The sequence below is a fragment of the Ambystoma mexicanum genome, chromosome 11, assembly GCF_040938575.1.
Source record: "Ambystoma mexicanum isolate Mex_15411 chromosome 11, UKY_AmexF1_1, whole genome shotgun sequence".
NCBI lineage: Eukaryota > Metazoa > Chordata > Amphibia > Caudata > Ambystomatidae > Ambystoma > Ambystoma mexicanum.
The window spans coordinates 938,601,885-938,625,928 of NC_090934.1; the positions used below are offsets into that span (position 1 = coordinate 938,601,885).

The following is a 24,044-nucleotide window of genomic DNA, read 5'->3' on the forward strand; positions in this document are numbered from 1 at the left end:
GTTAGATGAGCAGGGATGTTCAGACACTTAACTGTCACAGTATGCAAGAATGTCTTAGATGAAGAACGCAGAGAAGGGAGGCTTTAAACGTCACTATTGTGCCAAAGATGGACCGGGGAGACAGGGCCTCTTCACAGTACCCTGTTCTTGTCTTTGGAGACTTGATAGTATAGAGCCTGGTTTATAGGAGCTTCCTGAGCTGGTAATTCCAAATCGGGTTTGTGAGTTGGTCGACTGGAACCAAAACACGGGGAGGTCCAAGCAGCAGCATCATATGGCATGAAGAGGCTTGGCAGAGGCAGACGGTGTCCAGGTCGGTATAGCTCACAAGCGGTGCAATTTAGGAATCAGTGCCCAGAGCTGTTCATTGACTTCTGGGTTGCTGGGGGCCCAATCCAAGGTCTCCAGGGATAACCTGAGTCCTTATGTTCTGCACTCCCACACCAGGGAGCTTGGCTGGCATTTAGAAGGGATCCTTCCCCTCCAGTGAACTGGAGCCTGGTTTTAGTGTGGCCAGTAGAGAGGCAATGATCCAGCAGCAGTTACCTCCACTGTAACCGGAGGATGGTTAGGGGATTGATTGATTGATTGATTGATTGATTGAATCATTTGTACCGCCTAGCTAGACGAACCAAATAATATCAAGGCGCAGATGGACTTAAACTAGGCTCATTATGGCCCTGCTATGGATTATCAGTTCTCTTCTCCAGATCTCTGACTAGGCCATTATTTAAACAGAGGGGTTTTTAGTTTTTTACGAAATGCGGTTCCAGAGGAAGACTGTTCCAGAATATTGGCCCCAAGACTAAGAATCTACAGTCACCAGGGGATACACACGCAGCGAGTGGGAGGAACATACAGCAAGGGCTTGTCCTTCGATCTTAATGACCGAGACGGACGGTACAGCTTCAGTCTATTTGCCGGATATACAGGTGCTAAATTATTAAGACATTTGTAAATCATGCAGCCGATTTTGAACTTTATCTGGTCCTCCACTGCTAACCAATTAACCGGCCGTCATAGACCCGAAATTGGTGTAGATTCTTTTACCCTAAAAAGTAGTCTAACCGCTGCATTTTGAGGTTTGTGTAGTCTATGTATCTGTTTGGTAGGAGCACCGGCCAGAAAACTATTCCAATAGTCCAGCCTAGAATTGACCAGGATTCCCACCACAATCGCGTGGTGAACCTGGGGAATATACAGTAGAGCCTGCCGAAGGAGCCGAAAGTTGTAAAAAACGACCTGTATGTTCGCTGATACCTGCCCCTCGCATCCTAGGTCCTTTTGCCATATGCACCCAAGGTTCTTAATCCTGGGTGCATACTTTAGCTCTACTCCCCCAGAAAATGCAGTGGACCCCTTGTTCTCCCCTATAAGATGTTTTGGGGCGAACAAGATCACCTCTGGCTTCGTCGGATTAAGCTGTAGACAATTTATAGCCACCCACTCTCCCACTTCTTCCAGGCACTGGCTGACCCTTATTAGATTATCGTTCATATCATCCAATATGAGAAACACCTGGGTATCGTCAGCATAAGACTGAAAATTAACCTTGTTGCTTCTTATAATATTGAAAAGGGGGCGTAAATAAATATTAAATAACAGCTGCAAGAGGGAAGCCCCCTTGGAACGCCACACCACTGGGGGAGGGTGTCTGAAAGGAAGCCCTCTAGCTTCACTCGTTGTTGCCATCCTGTGGGGAAATATTTGAACCATTTAAGAGCACTCTCCGAAGCGTTTCCTGTAGTTTGCAGCAACCGCAGGCAGGGCAAAAAGAGCACCATTTGTATGTTTCAGTTTTAATAGAAGGAAATAAATAGCCTCTTCTGACACTGTATTAAAACAGAAAGCTATTGTGTTGGGCTTACTTCATCCCTCCACCGATGTGCTGATGGCTAGGGAACTAGACATTACTAATACATTGGGCTTCCTTTCTAGTATATTCTTTTGAATTATCGTAATCTTCCCCAGGAAGGAGTTGTTGAACATATTAGCCTGATCAACTGAAGGTTCCTTCCCTGAGGCTGCCTTTACTGGACAGACAACATTTGAGATAACCGAAACAGTTCTTGAGGCTGATTATCTGGGAAGAGCTCTTCTCTGCCTTGGATGCCTTCAGTCGTTACCTCTATGGCAGATGATTTTTTTAAATGGAAGGCACTCCCAAATGGATGTCCAAAAGTAATTTATTCTCTTGATGGTCCAAAGATGAATCCCAGAATGAGGGTGTGCCCCTCTCCTTTTAAAGGCAAATGGACGCAGAGGATTGATCCAAATCTGACAAAGTTACTCACCGTAGCGACTACCTTACGCCTAGTCCATAGTCCCCTTTCCTCCAAACTTGTGGGACATTCCGTCCTTCGGTACAGGACCGGAGCACTTTAGAGCATCAAAAAATGATCGCCCTTCAGTCCTTTTCTATCGCAAGGTCCTGGACCATTTAGCAATAATAGAGGATACTTATTAGAGGGGACGGCGAGCGGATGTATGGAGGAAAGGGGACTATAGTCTAGGAGTAAGGTAGCCACTATGGTGAGTAACTTTGTCATACTCCTACGTCCTGCCCCCTTTCCTCCATACTTGTAGAAGATTCCCAAGCACTGACCATAGGTATTACGGGTGGACGAAAATTTCTATTATTGGAGAACAAATTCTTAAGAACTGCCTGGCCAAATTGGGCATCAGCCCGGGATCTCAGGTCAAGACAGTAATGTCTGCAAAAGGCTTATCGGGAGGCCCACGTAGCCGCCTTGGCAATGGACTCCCAAGGGACGTATTTTTGGAAGGCAACAGCAACCGCTTTGCCAAGGACCAGATGTGCATGAATGCCCTTTGGTGGTTGAAGGCCTTGAATCTTGTAGGCCTCGGAAACACGTGAAGCTATCCAACGGGAGATGGATGCTTTCGAGGCTGGTTTCCCTTTTGGGTCAACAAAAGTAACAAAGAGTAGTGAAGAGCTTCTGAGTTCACTTGGTCTGTCGAGGTAAAACTTCAGAGCTCGTCTGACGTCAAGGTCGTGCAGAACCCTCTCAGCATTAGGGACCGGGTTCGGGAAGAAGACCGGTAAAGATATTGACTGGTTTAAATGGAATTCAGAAACCACATTAGGAAGGAAGGAAGGGTGAGTGCGAAGCACAACCATATCCTTGTGGAAAGTTAGGAACTGATGTTCCACAGATAGAGCTTGAAGTTCACCTATTCGTCTTGCAGATGTTAATGCCACCTTCCAAGAAAGGTACTTGAGCTCGGTAGTGACCATAGGTTCAAAAGGCTTATGACAAAGCGGTGAGGACCACATTCAGATCCCATTTGGGATGTGGGGCCCAAACCGGTGGAAAAAGATGGAGAAGACCTGCAAAGTGTATTTTGACGACTGGATTAGCCAGTGAAAAAGAGCAGCTGTCTTTCGAAAGGTAAGCGGCAATTGCGGACAAATATGTCCTGCATGATAAGACATGGATGCCAGAGGCTCCAAGGTCAGATACAAAAGATAAGACACTGTCAATAGAAGCATCCCTTGGACCAAGCCCTTTCGTTAGACACAAATGACAAAAACAAATCCACGTGCTCCTGTATTGAACTCTCGTAGAGGGCTTTCGTGCCGCTTGATTTATACGCATGTTGTCCTCGGAGAGGTTGAACTGTGCTAATGATCAGAACTCAGGCACCTGACTGCAAAGCTGAACGATTGTGATTGCTCTGTAGAAAAAAAGGTTGGGAATCTGCAGCAACCTGATCGGAGAGGACACCGACAGGTGCTGCAGTTCAGAAAACCAGAACCTGGCTGGCCACCAAGGAGCTATGAAGAGAAGGGTGCAGTTCAATGCACTCCTGAGTTTCCAGAGTGACCAGTGAATCAGTGACAAAGGAGGGAAAGTGTAAGCTTTCATGTTGTCCCACAGGATCTCAAGGGCGTCTTCCATGGAAGACACTCAGAGCCCACCCCTGGAAGCATAAAGAGGAAGTTTCCTGTTCAATGATGTCACAAAGAGGTTCACAGCTGGAGTACCCCATTGCTGGAAGATCTTGGTGAGAACATCAGTGTTCATCTCCCAATCTTAACTCGCCGCAGATTGGCAGCTGAGGGAGTCTGCAGCCACATTGATGTGACCCGGAATGTGCACACCTTTGAAGCCAGACATTGTGTTGGATAGCCCACTTCAAAATTTGGATAGAAAGGTCCACCAGGAGGGGAGACTTGGTGCCCCCCTGTTTGTTGAATTGTCTGTGCGAATTCGAACCACACTGTTAGTGATAGAGGGTTGAAAAGCCTTGAGCGTCAGAAAAACTGCGAAGAGCTCCAGGTAATTGATATGGAACCGCCTGTCCTGATGTGTCCACAAATCGTACACCTCAAGGTGATGCTGTGTCGCTCCCCACCCTAGAAGGGAGGAGTCTGTAGTAACCATTGCTTGTGGGCAGGGCTCCTGCAAGGAGGTTCCCACTGAAAGGTTGCTGGTGGATGACCACCATTGAAGATCTGCCGTCATGCAGGATGGGACTGGAATCATCTTGGAATCTGGTTCCGTAGCCTGGGACCAGCAGCTCCGAAGAGCAAGCTGAGTTAGCCTCATTTTCAGGTGTGCAAGAGGTAGAGCTAACAGGCAATGGGCCATGAGGCCCGGGAGTCTCTGGAAACACCAGGCCGACATGTGCGAGGACTGCAGGAAGAGCTGGCACGTGGTCGAAAGGTCCACAATCCTGTCCTCTGTCAGGAACACTGGTTCTGACGGTATCACAACGGAAACCCAGAAAGATCAGGTATTGAACGACCGTCATCGATGATTTTCGCCAGTTCACTGACAGCGAACAGGAGCTGAAGGAGTGACTGAAGATTGGCCGTAGCAGCCTGTGGGCAAGGACTATGCAGGAGCCAATCGTCCAAGTATGAATATACATGAACCCCCTGCAGTCTGAGGAATTGTGCGATGACGGACATCATCTTCGTAAAGACACACGGTGATGAGCTGAGACGAAACGGAAGCACACGATACTGGAAGTGTTCCGTTCCCACTCAGAACCACAGATATTTTCAATGCGGGCTCCAGGTCAGAATATGCATGTATGCATCCTGAAGGTCTACCACTCTGAGCCAATCGGCCTTCCGGAGAGGGGACTTTGTTTGGCAGGGCGTATTCATCTTGAATTTCTCTTGGGGTAGAAAGAGATTGAACTTGGAGAGGTTGAGGATAGTGCGCAGGCCAGCCTGGTTGGGTTTGGGCACTGTAAACAGACAGGGGTAATAGCTCTCCCCTTGATCCTGCAACGGTATAGCTTCCACTGCTCTGAGGTCTAGAAGTTTCTGTACCTCGGCTTTAAGGGAGGGCAACCAGCATGCTGGAGAGGAAGGTGGGAGGGTGAGACAGGGGTCCAGGGCAAGCAGAAGCCCAACCGGTCTTCTGTGATGGTCTGCCACACCTCCAGATGAGATGAAATTCATCCTCCCACCAGAGTCTTGTGCGACCGATGGAAAATATCATTTAGGTGTTTTATCGGCAGGAGACCACCCGTTGCTGAAGAGGAGGCTGTTGGCCGAGAGAAAAACCGGCCACTTTGACGTTGCTGTTTACGGCGGGGGCCACCAGCTGGGGCCTCTGCGCGGCACGCACAGTCGCCCCGAAAGCCTCTGAAACCAGGGTAGGACCTAATTTGAGACCCTTACCTCTGAGTATAAGGTGCCTTTGCTGGGGTTTTTGCAAGGACCGACAATGACTTGCCAATTTGAGTGCTTGCCTTGGTCTTTGTGAGTTCCTCATCCGTGGAGGAGTGGAACAGTTCTTTACCCTGGAAGGAGAGATCAAGCACCTCGTCCTGAACTTCCTTTTGAAACCTTTGTAGGATGCAGCCACGCTTGGCAGGAGAGGTCTACTCCGGCCATAAGACCTTGAGCGGAAGTATCTACATGATTGGTCACAGCCTCAAGTAGATTCTGCGCCAGAACCCTGGCATCCGATAAGCCGCCCTAAAAGTCTTCGAGCCTATCAGAAGGAATACCTTCCTGAAACCCGGCGAGCTTCCTCCACAGTTTGACCTTAGCAGCTGCCAGGATAAGCTTGGTATGCGCCTGACGCACCTGAAGAGCCGAATTAGAAAAAAACGATTTCCCAACAGTGTTAAGAAGCTTGTCCTCTTTGGAAAGGATCTGAGACGCTGCAGTGGAGGATGTAGAGGCCGGCTTTGACTGGAGCGTAGCTGCTGCCACCACCGTCGATAAGGGGAGTGGACATGCAGACAAGGATAAGTCCTCAGACGCATGTAGCTTGTAGCGAGTATCAATATTCTTGTTTAGGTTTCGCCCTGGATGAGGTTTTTCCCAGACCTTACAGGCCTCGGCCAGGACGTCCTTCTGAAGGAACAGGCCGGTGCGCTCCTGTGTCCACAGAGTGAAGGCTCCAGAAAGTACCCCCTCCTGTGGAGCCAGGGGCTCAGGTATTGGGATGTCGAGCAATGCCATAATATCCACAACCCGGTCGTGAAAGGCTCTAATAGAGCGGGGCGGGACATCACTGTCCTGGTCCGCCTGTGGCGCCTCAGGCCCGAAGGCACGGTTGGCTGCACAATAGGAGTCTTTTCCACAGGGGAAAGTGGAGGCAGAGGAGGAGGAGGCCCCACAGGAAGTGGTGGAGGAGGTTGCACTACTGGGACCTGCATAGGGATTGCCGGAGCAGGAGCTTGTTCAGGAGGTTTAGGATACATTTCCCTAAATAAATCCTTAAATTATGCCTTCTTGGGATCAGAAAGCATAAGCATGCGAAACTTGCCAAAAAAACGCATTCACCGACAAAGGTCTAGGTGCTGGAGTGTGTACAGGCTGCTTGAAAGTGGCATACCACCAGGATCGCAAAGAGGATGGTTGCCAGGATGGTCGCCAGGATGGTCCCCCAACAACTAGATCCACGTAAATCAAAGGCGCAGACGTAGGAGGCAGCAAGACTGTATGCAACAGCAGAGACTGAGCACGCCAATCCATTGTGGGTTGGAACGGGTTCTTGTTATCCACAAAACGTGGAAAAGGCTACTCTGCCCCAAAAACAGGCCCCTCAGGACGAGCCGTGCTGAACATTGGTGTAAGAGAGGTAGTCAAAATGGCTGCTGTAGGCCGCAGGGGTTGGACCACCATTTTGTTAACACCTGGCAAACTGCTTCACAGGTGCAAGTGAGCCTATGGTCACAACAGGGGAGTCCGGTGTTTTATGTTCCATTTCAGCCTTACGACAAGGAACCCCGGCAGAGCCGGTGCTAGCAGATCTAGAGTGTTTCTGAGACACCTTAGAGACTGCTGATGAATTAATCCCAAGAGAGGCAACCTCAGCGGAGCCGGTAATCGAAGACTTAAGGTGCTTATCTGGCTTCTTTGCCCCCTCAGCAGGATCGGTTCCACCACTGGTCTGAGTGTGGGAAGGCTTAGAGTCACCCCCTGAAGCCAGAACCATCAAAGGGGGCCCCTCAATCCTGCTGGTCTTGAATATAGCCCCAAGAAGGGGAGCCTCAGGGATAACCCTGGTACGTTTAGTCACCTTGAGAGGGACCTCGAGCCGAGACTCGGTACACTTAGTTCCAGATGTGGAAACCTTGGTGACAACAGCCCCAGAACTACTAGGCCTAACTTTAGCCCCCACATGGGGAACCTCGAATGAATATTCGGTTTTGGCAGCCCCTTTGCAGGGGTCCTCGGAGGAAACTCTGGAGCACTGGTTAGATCCCTTTGGGAACACCTCAGGGAGATCCCTGGTAATACAGCCGTTTCAGCCCCTCCCGGACCCAGAAGACCCCGGAACCTGACCGGTGTGCCCTTAAAAGTAACTAACTTACTGGCCATTTCCTTTTTTCTTCAATGAACTGCTGTAAATGTGGTGGAGGAACGCGTTGAAGCACCTCCTCCCACCTGACAAGCCGCCGCTGGAGTGCACGGACCGAGAGGGAGTCGCAGTAGAAGCACAAGTTCCAACGGTGTTCCGGGCCGAAGCACTCCAGGCAAAGAGTGGGTAGTATCTGCCCTTGTGAAATGACATTCGCACGATGAACAGGACACGAATCCCAGACACTCTGGCATAGACGGAAGAGAGAGGACTGTGGAGCCGGAGCAGGAATCAAGGACAAGGGAACAAAAAGAAAAATATTCGCTGTGATGCAAGTGAGTCCCACCCCGACTGCACAGAGAAAAGGACTGATGGGCGATGCACGGGGCAGAGCTCAGGAAGGCAGGGCTGCAGTCACGTGTGGTGGCCCCACGTAAAAATAAAAGAAGTACAAAAAAGTAAATTCTTTGATGCTTTAAAGTCTTCTGGTCCTGTCCCGAAGGACGGAATGTCACCACAAGTATGGAGGAAAGGGGACGGGACGTAGGAGTAAAGCCTGCTATAAGGGGTTCCATCAATGTTATAACAAGTGCCCTTTGCTTTATGACATCACACTGAGTACCTTACCCACAGGAAATTGGGGTGAGAGGAAAAAGGAAGAGACATCTAACCTAATGAAGATGGTGGGACCCATCTCCAGGCCTACCCACCCTCTCCGGCAACTCCAGATCCACCCCCTTGGCATGCAAGGTGACTTCAAAGAAACCCCAGTGATTAGCTCCCTGGTGTACGGGTGGCTTTGTAATGTCAATGCTGTCTCTGAAGCACTGTTCACTGTGGGAAGTTTCTATGCCCCAAGGGGAATGGGTTACCCTTCCTGCAAGAGAATCGAAGAGGCAGTACCCTGACTATTGTTCCACATGGCAGCTGTGCAGACAGTCAGCCTAGACACCAATAAAGTCATGTCATTATAGGCCCCGCTCAAAGCGGACATTAATGCATTATAAAATTGTTCTGGCTGTATAGCTGTGCGTCCTTAGCAGTCACATGCCACAGTCGCCTGGTTTTTATATAAACATTTGCACAGAACAAGACTAAGGCATACTGTTGATATAATTTAAATCAAAAGGTACAGAAGATAAAAAGCATCCTCTACCTGCAGTACCTTTGTGTCGGGAATGCACATATGACCTTTGAACCTGCTCTGTGCCACTACAAAGACATGGCTCTAGTTGTCAATAGACCCATTACAGCAAAGGCACATGCGATCACCATAATTTTGGCATGGAGCTTTTGGTACGTCTCCCTTGCAGAAACAAAATGACCCACATTATTTTTGTTGACTGAAAAAAAAAAGAATAAAAAAAAGCTCAATCTATACAGCCCTGCAGATGGCAATCCGTCACAACTTGTCTCTTGCTACTAAAAGTAAGTGAGACATGAGCATTTTCATTGGATGCTTCTCTCACAAAGATAACAGGTGTGTCTCACTCAGCAATGGCAGCGTAAGGACCCCCGGAGATCTCTCCTCACACAGGATACATTGCAGTGAGCAGCAAGGTAAGCTTCTAGGCTTTCCTCAAACAAAACAGTAACAGCAAAATGGGAAATAATGCCCGAGCCAGTAGTTCTGGAACTTTTGAACAGTGCTCACAAAAGATCGGCATTCTTCCTATATGCAGCTCCTCTTTCTAATTGAATCCCCCATTAAACCCAGACAGCCATCTTAACACTGGCCCAAGCGATCCGCCCTTTCCCTCTTGTTGAGGGTGGAAGGGGAAGAATGCCTGAATAAGAGAGTTGCAAAAACAATACCTCCTTCCGAAGCTGGCTATCAACTCAAAAACCTGAAGCTTCCCACCACCTGCAGCATAACTCCCAAACCTGAATTGAACTCCCTCCCCATTCCACCCTTTGTGGCATCCTCCAAAAAGTTACTCGTAAAAACTTTTGTTTTCTTTTTAAAAGAATTTTAACTGAATGGCACTCGGAAAGCCTCATTTGTCATCAAACAGGGCTCTCGAGAAGATTTTATGTGTGACTCCTCATTTTCTGAAATTGGGAGTAAAGGATTTTTTAAGGGAGAAAAAAAAACTCCCACTGCCGATGGGGGATTTTTTTTTGGCAAGAAAAATATATTTGTCCCCTAAAACATACATCCTTTTGTAATACATACTTGTTTGCACCTAGCAATTTATCCAAATTAAAAGATGCATATTTAGTTTAAGTTCCTCTTCAGATCAGGCAGTGATAATATTAGAGCTGCGTCTCTGGCACCAACGGTCCAAACTTATCTGTATAGCAGAAGCAAGATGGCAGCAGGCTCTGATGCTCCCATTGGTTCCCATTTTTTGTTCTGAAAATGTATACTCGCTATTTTCTGTTGGGCAATATCTGGATGTTTTCAGGGATTAAAAGTGCTTGATAGGCTGCTTATCAGTAGGGTATCAGCAACTGATCGTATTTCTTAGCGTCCAATTTATAAGGATATCTCCCACACATGATGTTTGAAGACAGTTAATGGTGAATGATGCATTTTATGGCATATTAGGAGAGTGGCATTGTTCAGCACTTGCTATCAATAAAAGGCCTCTTTAGTGCAGAGTCTTTGAGAATCACCATTTTACATAGACATTTGTTACGCTACTTGAAGTAACTTCATTCCAGAGTATGCACTCCCAGCTAAACATTTTCTAGATTTCATGCAGCAAATCCTGAGCCAAGACTGGCAATTCACGTAGGCTGGAATACCGAAGCAGGCCCATACATATAATTTAAAAAATGAAGCTACAACTGGCTCAAGTTGTCACACATGAGATAGGACTACTTCACAGCTGGTCTAGTTTACTTCACATGTAAAGTATTTCTTCTGTTGCTGGTCCCAATCCAATTTTAAAATATATTTTAAAAACACAGCCTTTTACATGTATGCCACACTCAGAAAAAAAGAATAATTCAATGGCACAGCATAAATCAGATATCCAGTGTTGGCCTGAGCCATATCCCTCTCTTAAGATTAGCCTGGACCCTACCTATTAATTTGTTAATGTGCCCAGTTTTTCTAGCATCGCAGTTGTGCAGTGCCATGCGACTATCCATGTAGGAGGATGTGCCCTTTATGTTATTCCTTCTTATGACTGCCACTGACCTCCAGTAGATCTTACAGCTTCCTAGGTCATGGATGCCATCTTTGCTCAGGACACATTTTAACTATGTCAGTAGGATATAGGGCCAGGTGTCACAGCCCAGCTAGATTGTCCAATGGAGGAGCCTAGAGTGCCAGGCATAATTTCTTTTTCCTGCATCGTGTGCCCGCTTTGTGAAGATGAAGTCATTGTACCATACTCACCATGAGATTTGCTTGCATTTACTTTGGTGTCATTTTCTTAGACTTTACCATTATTAATTTAATAGTATTTTGCTGACGCCTTACAACTTCCATCTCTTTTTTCCTCACCTTGCAACAGAAACCCAAACGTGATACACAACTCGTCATATTGTGAAACAGTTTCCTTTCCCGGCTGCGTCTCTGCCCTTCCCTGCCTGATAACTTATTAGGAATGCTAAGCTAGATATCCTCTGCAACAATAAGTACCAATATTACCATAACAACGTTTTTGAGTTTTTAGTTTGGTTCCGTCATTCAATATTTCCATCTGTTTAACTAATAAGCAGTACAGATCAAGGTCATGACTTCCAAAATGTTTTCAATTGGACTTTCCCATGTTAAAACATTTTTGTAAATCCGGACGCAAGTGTTCACAAATGCAAAATGGCCACTTTTTTAATATAGCGGCATTTGGCCTGTTTCTAGGTACTACCAATTTACGCAGAAAATGTACTTGGGCAAGGATCCCAGTACATCGTCAAAGAGAGGAGCTGGAAACTCTGAGTTTTAGTTTCAGATTCAATTTTACCAACAGACTACCTCTCCTCGCTGTATAGAAGAGTGTCTTACTGAACGCAACTGTTTTTAACCAATTTTAAAACTGCTTACTTGCTGCACAAATTAGTCAAGGTGTTGAAATTGTTTTGGTTTTACTTCGGGGTAATTCTAAAGGCTAAAATCCCAATGAGTGGAAGGTTGGAGCACCAGGTGTGTTGCCCACCAGCCTTCCTGATTGGGAATTCGATTGGTTATTCAGAATCTCGAATGACCTTGGCCAACTTCAAATGCCCAGTGACTTGCAAGAATGCTACTCCGTGATCAACGGGAGTTTCACTTGCTTTACTTTAAAAATCAAGTCAATGGGAATTCGAAATTATGAAGTGCCCTTATTGTTAAAAAAAAAACTCAATAACAAAATCAAGTTAAGCGAGTACACATTTTTGATTTTTGACTGAGAAAATCAACATTTGGAATTCCAAATGTCCAAAGTCGAAAATTCTTGTAAATAGCAGGCCCAAAAGCAAGCAATAGTCGCATGAGCAGAGTGATCAATTACTAGGTTCAGAACTGAAGGGACCCTTCCAACCGCTGCAGACGAGGGAGGATGCATCGGGCAAGTATCTCGTGGCAACAGCAGCAGCTTCAACTGGTTGCGTTCCTAGCATCACTGAGCCTATACGTTGCAGGAGCTGGTCGAACTAGAGGAGATACTACCGAAGGCAACACCCAAGAACAATGACGCGGAAGGTGAGCAATTGGACTGCTTATTGGGAAATATTGTAAAAAAAGAATGAAAGAGAAATGACAACACATATTAGAGAAAATACAAAATTAAAAAGAAGAGGGGAAATAAAAGAGCTGGAATGCATTTAAATGGACAAACTATATTGTGAGCAAAATATTCCACATATTTTATCAAAATGGAAGCAGTGCGAGAAACAAAGAAGCTTCCTGCTCGATGCACAAAAGTGTCTTCACTCCAGCCAGTTTTCAAAATATCGCACCAACTTTAATTTCTAATAATCAAAGTAATTTTAACACAATGTATGCTCAAGGAAAAAGTATACAACTTGAGACTTTTGAAGTCCAAACATGCATACTGCTGCACTTGACATGTGCGGAATAAAAAATAATTAAATGTCCCAAGGGCCAGGAGGATAGCTCAGGGGCAATGCGGTCGCTTTGGAAGCAAGACAACGCTGGGCAACACAGATTCGATCCCCGGGTCTGTGCTTAGAAACCTCTGGGTATTAAGCACGTTATAAATATCCAATTACGATTACCAAGTGCATACAGTGGTTAAGGTCCAACAGAGCAAAAACTCCTTCTTCAGAATGTTTTCATGTTCACAAAATGGCAAAACCCAACACATAACAAGCAGCAGTCCTTCCTCATGTGAGCAGCCATGGTTCAATTAAATCAATCCGTTCATTATAAAGGAGAGAAAAGCTTTATGCTTAAGGATGGAAGCTAAAATAAAAGAAACCCATAAACTGTAACAAAGCGGAGTGAAAAAATGACTTGAATAAAACATGAATACGTCATCATTGATTAAAAAAAAAACAAAGAAGGTGGCAAATAGCACAACAATTCCTCCTTTGTTTTCTTGGCTATTTAGATATGTGGTGCCATCTGATGCCTCTGATCTAGGTCTGTTGCTGGAAGAAAAAGAAAAGGAATCGGACCCAGGAACCGAGAGATTGGCCAAAGCCCCCACAGTAAAACTGTGCTGGAACAAACTCTGCAGAGAGTAAATAATAAGTTAGCAGCTTGTGAAGGCCAGAGAACATTGTGAAGCATAGGGAAACAATTGAAGAAAGGAAGTATCTTTGTGCAAATGTGTAGGGATAAAAAAGACTAGAGTATCAGAAATGGAGGACACCATCACACATTTGAATTTTCAAAAAGAGGCTACAGAAACAGGATAAAGCCATTAAAAGAGCCAAAAACAAAGACTTAAGAAGCCATTAAAGATCTAATTTCAGATTCGTGGGATTTGCTAAAGAAAAAAAACAAATCTAACAATAGAAGGTACAAGACTACATCTGGCGTAACTGGAGCAGGTGCCCAGTCAAAATAGCATTGTAATTTATCGACAACCATAGAGATGAGTTTTAGCCAACAAACGCAAACCGTCCAATATGAATCAACATAGCCAACAAAAACTGTGGCTCTCGGTCAGTTTAGCGCCAACTTGAAAGATCTGTGCGCAGCTCATGCGTTAGTTTTGAATCCCAGTGGGGGTCACTCTACATTTCATCCTTGAGGTCTGGTCAACGGCTATGAGTTGGGTACTGTGTTATTTAAGCACCAAAAGACAAAGAAATGTGTGGTGTTCGTGACATAAACGGTATACATTATTTACTATACATTACTTCTTACTGAAGTGAATTGGCTGTAGGGAAGTGAAAACATAACTATGTTTTCCACTAGTCCTGAACTGGTGCCTTTTTCTGCAACAACTTACCTTGCTGAGTTTAGAGGACAGACTCATCTGCATGCATGCGCTCTGGTCGCTATATGCATTCTTTATTGGGCATCCAGAGGCTTCGTGGCAGCCTCAATCAGTTGCCTGCAGACTGTGCCAATCTCTTTAATTTCAGAGTGTAAGTCTCGCCCATCCGCCTGCCCAAACTGGCACAATAAAAGCACAGAGCTCTGTTTTTGTTTCTATAGCCATGTATGTTTCCAAAAGAAATGGGCTCAAGTCCTAATTTGGGTTGTTTGCTATTTGCCGTGCTTTTCACATAATAATCTTTTTATACCGCGTGACATCTACATCACAGTTCAACCCCCCAGTGGAAAACGCCTTTGTGATTTCTGAACCAGCAGTCTCGCCCAAAGTGACACCCCGCTTCCATTTTGATATTACTCAAAGCGTTTTCTTGGAATCACTGAAGCTGTCAGGAAGGAAGAAACGTGTATCAGAGCTTCGTCTTTTGATTTGAATCCCATTCCTGGATACAGGGATGCAATGGGACTCTGGGGTTCGGGTAAAAACGGGGAACATAGCTTATCAGACATCCTAAGAAATAGACAAAGTGCGTGAGTAACTGGTTGAGGATTGTTATTTCACTGAGATGCTCTTCTTACACTGTGTCCCGCCCCCTCAACTTTTGGACAAATGTAATCACCGAGGTGCCCCACAATGGCAGACATACAAAACGTGGCAGGTTTGTAGCCAAAGATTGGCTTTCGCCTTTCGTCTTTGGGGTGAGTGAACATGATGGCAAATTGGTTTCATGCTGCAGCATGACTTGTTCATGAACCTCCTACCACCCTGCCTCTACCATCTGATCCCTGCCAAGGCGACAGGAGGGAGATACTTCCCGCCGGACCCTGGCATCCCTGGAGTGCTAGGATAATCACGTGACGAATCCGACACCCGAGAATCCCGGCCTCCGGCACTCTGTAAATCACGTGACGATACACGAGAATCCCGGCCTACCATACTCTACAGTGTGAGCACCTGAAACTGATCCGGTTAAGTGCGCCAATAGGCCGACTGACATGGGACAAAGTGATAAACATGGCGTGAAACACGAAGATGCCTTTTCACCTCCACTCTGGCTTAACATCATAATTATAGATGGTTACATTTTGTATTGTTGGGGCATTGAAGGAACCACAATACATGGTTTCTTAGTGGCTACATGATGAACTTGGAAAGCTTAGCACTCCCCACCACCACCATCCTAGACATTTCAAAGCACTTGCGACTCAGAAAATCGAAATATCTGCTAATTAATGTCAAAGTCAGATGGCTTGTTAGGGGTGGGAGATGTATCACACTTAGATGGATTGTTGGAACATTAAAGTACGGCACCTAGAAGGATTGTTGGGGGAAGGAAATGCACTCCACTTAGATGGATTGTTAGCGATGGGAGATGTACCACACTATGATGGATTGTTGGGGCTAGGAAATGTAATGCTACTAATTGTTAATGGTTGCTGCGCTCCTTCATGGAGCCCCAGAGTGCAGCCCCCCGCCCCGCCGTAAAGAACCACTTGGACATGGGTCTGTTGCTCCGGGCACGCACTCCTATTCAGGCACGGGAACACCCCTTTTATTTTGGAACGTACAAAGGCTTAACGTCGCTGTCGCACCATCACGTGACTACATAACATTTCTCCCTTTTCATACGGAACAAACTTAAACACCTTACATTATGGTTGTGAACAGAACTTAGTGCTGGCTGGCCCAACATGGGCAAATACACACTACATGGCCCCAACGTGGCGGCAAACAATAAATTAACCGTAACTTCCTCTGAGTGTCCGGCTTGGTGCCTGGATGCTCCAGTCCCACTACTCAGACAGTACATAGTCCTCAAAACGTATCGAGCGACGTCAGCTTTCACGACTGGGGTACCGGCCTCCTCCTCCCTCTCCCTCTGCCCGTTCACTTACCAGGGTTAGGGCTTCACATTCTCGGGCGTATCCAGAGTCTTTGCTTCTCTCAGGGCTTTGGGCAGGTGACCCCTCCCTTACCTTATCGCGCATTTAATTATTCTCCCCCATCTTACTGAAGAAATTGGAATTGCGGGTCACCGTCCTTCTGGCATCTGCAGCGGTAACCATGCATCCTTTTACTTGGACAGCGTCCATGGGGCATGGTTCATATGTGAGGGAGAGTTTCCCTTCATGATGTCTGTTCTGGACTAACACTGTGTCTTCCACCGCCAGGTCAGGTGACCTCAGATATCTCCTCACGTTTTCACTGGCTGTGTGTATACTCCTCTCCTCAAATACTCTTTTGTCGTCAATTGTTCCCAGGACCCGTCCTTCAACCTCCGGGATGGGACCTCGAGGGCATCTTTGAAACAGTGCTTCTGCTGGTGCTACCCCAGTGGTGCTGTATGGTGTGGATCGGTACTCCTGCAAAAACAGATACAGCGTCCTTTTTAGGCAGTTTCCTTGACCTTGTGCAATGCGGAAGACTTTATTAAGCGTGCACATGAAGCGCTCCGCCTCGCCTTTGGCACACGGCCGGATCACCACTACCTTTCGATGTGTAATCCTGCACTCCTCCAGGAATTCCGCAAAGCATTCGCCTTTGAACCGGGGCCCAATGTCTGAGCAGATGATCATGGGAAAGCTGTCTGTCGCAAATATCTTGTCCATCACCTGTGTCACCTGCTCGAATGACGTGGACTCCACTAGTTCCACTTACGAATACCTGGACCACTGGTCGATCATGACAAGAAAATGTGATCCCCGTCCTGTGGAGCCGAAATCCATGTGCACTATGTCCCATGGTTGGACGTTTCGAGGCATGGACTCGATCTGTGGTTGCCTGTTGGCAGATGCTGCTGCCTGGCAACACACGCATCCGCTGCTGATGTCGTCAATGCTTCCTTCCAGGTTGGGGAACCACACTTTCAGGCGCAGTATGGCTTTCGTCTTCGCCGCACCCAGATGTCCTCTGTGCGCCAGCTCGATCACCTTCAGTACTAGTGCCATCGGAATCACCAGCCTACTTCCTCATACCAGGACCCCCTCCTCGGTAGTCGCGAGTTCATGTTGTACCCACCACAGCTGTTCCAGCTCTAATTGGGCCTCTTGGACCCTCTTATGACGGTTCGCCAGTGTAGTTTTCCAGTCACCATTTGCCATGGCAGCCTTCACTAGGCCAAAACACTAATCTCGACCTGAAACTTCCACCACCTCTTGGAGAGTGCCACTGGCTTGGCTGCTGCGACCACCAGGCAGACGTGGTCCTGAGCTGCAATTTCCTCTGTGCTCTCTGTGTCCCTGTCCTCCCTGGGGTGTCATGAGATATAGTCCTCTGGGTTGTGGGCCCCGCGCCCGAACACTAGTTTTACACAGTATTCCAGCAGTGCAAGCATCCACTGTTCGATCCTCGGAGTGGCTTCGACGACAAGCCCGCCATGATTGGTAATAGCGGCTTATGGTCCGTGACCACTGTCACCGGCTTGCCCAGAATGTAGATCTGGAAAAGAAGGCACCCCCACAGCACCGCCAACACCTCTCTCTCGATTTGGGAGTATCGCCGCTCTGTGCTGGAGAGGGCCTTGCTCACATATGCCACAGGTCTCCCCTTCCCATATGCGTCTTGCTGTGTCAGGACTGCCACCAAGCCCACCGGACTGGGGTCCACCTCTATCTCAGATTCCTTCTGCGGGTCGAAGAAAGCAATGGTTTCATTTCCGGTGAGCATCTCCTTTATGGCTTCAAACACACCCTGTTCTTTCGTGGTCCATTCCCATGCCTTGTCCTTCTTGGTGAGTAGTCTAAGGGGTTTGTATATGGTCGCAAGATTTGAGATAAAACGCCCACAGTACATGACCATTCCAAGAAAACTTCTGATCTCCGATGCACTTATCTGTGGATTCGCCTCTTGGATGTCCTATACTTTGCGTGGGTCGGGCGATATGCCACCTTTGTGAAAAATTAATCCAAAGAGTTAGATGTGCTGCAGCAGGAATTCACATTTCTCCTTGTGAAGGGTGAGGCCCAGTTGCTGAATTCTTTCCAGAGTTTTTTTCCAATCTTCTCATGTGTTCAACCTCAGAATCTGCAAACACAAGGATGTCATCACTCAAGTTGATAATGCCATTGAAAGGAAGCGCCCCCAATTCAGCACGATCCTCCCCGCAATGAGAGACAATAAGGGACTCTCCCGTAGTGGGAATAAGACCAAGACAGAGTGCGGGTGAGCGTAAGTGGGAGTTTATCCAAGGATAAGGCATGCAAAGAACTCTGCAACCTACGAGAGCGCTCTGCCTGACAATAGCAAAGACAGGCGTATTTCTAATACAAAAAACGTCATCAACACCTAAACACTATAGGGGGCACAAGTCAATTGGGATTGGGTGGTGTCGACTAACTATAGGTGTTGCTGGCGCGGGGTTGGTCTTGGCGGGACGACGTCACTGGTCAGCCTCGTGGGTTGGGTTGGGCCTGGCAGGCCGGCTTGAGGTCATCCATGCGGTGTTGATGTGCTGGGGCAGCCTGTGACAATAACGAATACCTTTCCTGTCTCATTTGCCCTAGGCCATGCACACTACAGTTATTCAGAAAATGACATTTACGTTCATTAATAAATCGCTTCACCAGCTTATCTTATAAAATAAACACAACACATGAGGAATGCACCTCGTGAGAGGTCTGGTGGTTGTTGGTTGGGGTGAGATTTACCTGTGTCTTATTGACCGGTATTTTAGGTCACGGGACGGGGCTCTGGGACCTGGGCCGAGTGATACATGTCTGTCTGCTGCGTTAGAAGTTATTATATAGATGGGTCTCTGTGTCTTGTCCCAATGATGGGGGTCGTCCTTACACGGGGTCAGGATTCTTGGGGGGGTTCGTGGGGATTTATGAGAGGGTGCTGGTAGATCAGTGGGTTCATCCGTGGGTTTATTACCGTGCTGTAAATAACACAGGTGGCGGGCTGTGGCCTTGGTTGCGGCGCCGGGGCCTCTGACTCTCTGAAGTAACGCCAGCTTGGTTGGGGGAGGTGAGGGAGCGCAGCACAAGTCTTAGCTTTTTTATCTGGCAGGCTTGGTGGGGTGGGAGAGGGAATGACCTTGCATATACTCACAAAGGTATTTTCCTCGTGCGTTGCTGATCAGTGAATGCAGAAGTTTTATACTGTTCTGCCTTATTTTAACGTTATTCAGACACACATATATATATATATATATTTCATTTTCGTTACACATTTCTTTAATACAGTCGGTTCCAGTACCTTTTCATTACCTAACATTATGTTCACTACATTGTGTGCGTATTGTATGTACATTAGACGTTATACGAGGGATATCTAGGTTATGGCCTACAGAGATTGATGCTCGCCGCTTTGGGTGATTCAAAACATATATGAGTTCAAGTTTCTACATACTATTGAAAAACACTTTTACAAATAGAGGTTACACGTTTGGTCAACATCTTTCTCCGTGGTTATAGCAGCATTAGTCCAGACCTGGAGGGATATCATATAACGTTACATTTTTATGGTTCGTTCACATTTTAAACAGAGGTAGTTCATTAATACCAATACTTGAACTATTTTCTACCTTCTTCAGATAGTGATGCTTCAGCTTTTTTCCCCGTTGCCCCGGCCTTGCGGTCCGGGTCATACGGGGTGCAATATCACATTGTTACTAATATAATGTTGCCGTGTTGGCATCTCGGGTTTAGCTCATCTCCGACTTTCTCATGGGAACGCGCTCGCAGCGGATCTGCCAGGGCTGCTGAGGCGGCAGAGATGCATGAAAGGCCCTCCAAAGGTGGGGGCCTCGTTACAGTGTGCTGAACTCACACCATGTTTGCTGTGCACGATGGCGTCTAGGCCTAACTTAAGTTTCGGTAAATGCAAAGACAGGGTGCGTGTGGGCAATGTCGTCGGCGGGTGAACCCCCCTCCACCTGGGCCCGGGTGGCATGAGGGTGCTCCCACCGAGCCATGGTCCTCACCTGGGGAGGGAGCTGTAGGTGAGGAGGGCCTCGTGGCCATTCCTCCCCTACATTTCCCCCCTTTCGTTACTTAAAGTAACGAATTTCTTTAGCTCTTCTAATCTTCTACATTCTTGTTCTTCTAACACTGCACCATCCCATGCAGGGGTTCCTTTTATAGGCATCCATGCTCTGCACACCCCCCTTAAGCTCTCACCTCTCCTAGCATACTCGTCTGGTGTACATGTCAAATATATACAGTCGCCGGTCTCTTCCAGATCTACCCAGACCTCCTCATACCATTCCAGTTCTACGTCTCGTGGTTCTTTAATCGTGGTGTGCCATAGCTTATCTACTATGTACTTGTCACGGCACATAGGCACTAACTGGTACCTGGGGGTGTTGTCTGTTCCTGTCTGCACATGTACTTCTTGTGTTGCTTTAATTGTACCACCGGAGTTGCCCATTGTCACCATCATCATTGCACCGTTAGGGACTGCATTAGCACAACATCGGAGGCCCACCTGGCACAGGCAGAACATCACAAGGATGATCACCACTATTGGTATCAGGAACTTCATTGTCACTCCAAGCCATGAGGGAACCCAAGAGAAGATATTGTCGAACCACGAGCTATCCTCAGCTCCACCTTCCATTTTCATCTTCTCGCCCAGGTTATGTACTGCTTCAATAACGTGGGACAGGGACCCATTTTCTGCGTCTTCGGAAGGTACGAACGTGCAGCATGCACTTCCTATTTTTCGGCAAACACCTCCATCGATTGCTGTTAACAGGTCTAGAACATACCTGTTTTGCATGGTCATTAATCGCAGAGCTCGTAGTTCCACCTTTATTATGTTAAACCCTTCTTCAGTGTCATTGGCCAACTGGATCAGTTCCCACCGTGTGATCTGGAGCCATTTTGCATTTGCTCTTGCTTGGACACTTGATACTAGTGAAGCAAAGAATGTTTCCACGGAGCTGAACAGGCGATACTTGTCTGGGATCTGTGCCAATAAATCAGATGATGCTTGTGATATGTAGTTCGAGGCTCGCTTGTTCCTTGAGAGCTCTTCTCCTTTCCCTCCGGAGGACAGGACATAAAGGTGCGCTTGTGTAGTTGGAGACGCTGCATTCTGGTTCAAGCCTTCGTTCATCGTGTTACTTCTGTCAATATGGCTTTCGGGAATCACCATTAGTGTTGAATGCAAAGTGGCCATTGAGCAGCTACCACTCCATGATTGGGGAAGGTGCAGGTACGCCTTGTTCCCGCATACCCAGTAGGTGTCCATTAGTGCTGCTGTTCCTTTTTTCATATCTGGGATGGTGAGAGTTTTGTTACAGTTCTTGTTCGTTCCTATTGCCATTTTTCCTTCTCCCTTGAAACATAGTTTGTTTTGTATTTCACTTTGTAGCTTAAAGGGTTTTTCCATCGCTGTTACCCATGTTAATTTAGGGATGTGTTCTTTCCATATTGGCAAGCACGTTCTTTCCATCCACCGCAACTTTTCCGGTTGAACACCCTTCAGTGCTTCTGCCTTGCACAGCACTTCTTCGTCTTTCCATTTGCTTTCGGAAAACAGTGTCCCTTGTATTGCAAAGAAAGGTTCTTTAAGGCAGATCACTCCAGACGCTTGCGAATAGCACGTTTTGTTGTTCTGTACCATTCTGAAAGAGACATCGTGTGCTTGGAAAGTGTTCTTTATTCTACACAGCGTGAGATGAAGGAGACATTGGGCATCCACAATGGGCAATTCTCGTGGCAACAATACTTTAGGTGTGCCTGATGCATGGGGGATAAGTGAGCAGACATAACAGCTCTCATTGGTTGTTTGTTTAGCTGTTGTGCTCATATCTGCATACCATTTATTTGCTTGGTGAGGGTGTCGTGGGTCTTCCATTTTGTCTAACCCTAGCCCATAATACTCATCATACCCTTTTCCACCAGTCTCTCTTCTCCGCCTACTTTTCTCCCTTCTTCTGTACCTTCTCGTTATAGGAGGTGAAGAACCAGGCCCCCCTTCCTCCCTCCCACCCCCCTTTTCTAATTCTTCATATAGGGACTTGTGTTCTGTCATCATAATCACTTTTCCATCCTCATTAATAAACAAGAGATCGTTGTTTGAAATTGGGGCGGGAGGGATCGTGTGGTTGTTGTATGTTCCAGGTTGGGACATTGTGTCATTATCTACATTTTTGGTTCTCCATTGTGAGAGGACAGCAGTGGGTGGTGTAGTATAGTATCCCCACACAAAGTGTGATCCATCCCAGATCAAGAAATCACCTTCTTTGATACCTACAGTCGGAATTGTTTTCGTTCCAGGAGCAAGGGTGGTGTTGTTCCCCCCTCCCCCCTCGTTCATCTCGGTAGAGATGAACGCTATAATCCAGTGTAACACCAGACAAAACATTGAGATGAAGAACACGATAGCACACATTGATAAACTACATTCAAATGAATATGTTAATCTAGCCACTAACATTTCTCTAAATCTAACATATCTATTAGTTGCAGGCTGCCCATTCGATGCCATGATAAATCCTGTTTGAGACACAAAAGTTCATTAAATACAAACATGTAAGCATTTCCACATTGTAACGTTTCGGTGATAAAATATAGGGTTGGGTGAGGAAGGGGGTTTGTTGACAGACAAGGTAGCTTTCAGTCAATATTATTCGTACCTTACTATATATATATATAAATAATAAAAAACATGACATTTTTAAAAACAACAATAATAAAAAACATCTTAAAGAGTACAGGAAGGGAAAAAAGAACCCCACGCAAAACTTTCAAAAATTGTAAAAAGAAAATTTACATATACATGTGTACATGTTTTAGTCCAGGACATTTGTTGCGCGCTAATTGTGTTCACTGTTCATCTCATGAAGCACACAAAATTCCAATCATTCATTCCGCACAACTTCATCGTCCGCTGTTGCCTGTGCCTCATCCTGCACCTCACTCTCCGCAGCGCTGTAAGCTTTACGTACATCTGTCAAATGCACCCAATATCGCAGGCCCTTAACCTTTACTGCTGTAGGCGTGCAAAACACTACCTCATAGGGGCCATGGAAGCGTGGTGCGTTCCACCTCCGCACAAAACTTCTAACATATATAAGGTCACCAGGCATTAGCTGTAGTGGTTTTTCAGGCAAACCGTTTGGTTCAGTCGCGTTCCCCTCCTCTCTTGTCGAGGGGGGGGCTAGTTGCTTTGAAATTACGCGCGCTGCCCGTGTCAATTTTCGCAGGTATTCTGTGAACTCCTCCCCCAATATAGCTGCGCTTCTGTGTGCATCAGAACGCTCACGGAGAGGCGAATGCGCTGTGTGCATTCTTCTTCCCGTGACGATCTCGTGCGGGGACAAATGGTGATCCTTACTTGGCTGGTTTCGTAGTTCAAACAAGGCCAAAGGCAGGCAGTACATCCAAGTCTTTTTAAGGGAAAAACAAAGTTTTGATAATCTGCTTTTTAACAGGCCGTTTATCTTTTCTACGACGCCATTACTTTGAGGATGATAAATCGAACATAATTTGTGCTTTATTCCCAATAATGTAGTCACTTCTTTAAAGAGTTCATTAACAAAATGCGTCCCGTTATCTGAGCGAATAACGTCGCAAATTCCCCAGCGCGGAAACACTTCCCGCACTAGGAACTTCGCGGCGCCCTTCGCGTCAGGGCGGGCACAAGGGCCTGCCTCCACCCACCTCGAAAATGGACATACAACCACAATCATGTATCGAGCCCCGTTACACCTTTCTCCCATGTCTACATAATCAATGTGGAGCTCTCTGAATGGGCCACTTGGTTTTGGTATCGTACCCCTTAGTGTACGCAATGTCATACCTGAGTTGTAAATTTGACATGTCGTGCATTCTAGAGCTAACCTTGTGACGTGTTCCTGGAGGCAAGGTGTAAACCAATCTTCTTGTATCTC

The 24,044-nt window shown here is 46.7% G+C and overlaps 1 protein-coding gene across 3 annotated transcripts in view; it reads right to left on the minus strand.

The window, feature by feature from the left end:
• LOC138503949 (GTPase HRas) overlaps positions 1–24,044 on the minus strand; it is a 609,987-nt gene that overhangs the window by 533,582 nt on the left and 52,361 nt on the right. Inside the window, exon 2 of one of the 3 annotated variants that reach the window (XM_069624072.1) lies at positions 20,028–22,647. The exons of the other annotated variants lie outside the window; for them this stretch is intronic. Coding sequence (XP_069480173.1) covers positions 20,174–22,647 — 2,474 coding nt within the window. The 3' untranslated portion in view covers positions 20,028–20,173. Of the gene's footprint in view, positions 1–20,027; positions 22,648–24,044 lie in introns of those variants that run through there. 3 annotated transcript variants of the gene reach the window in all.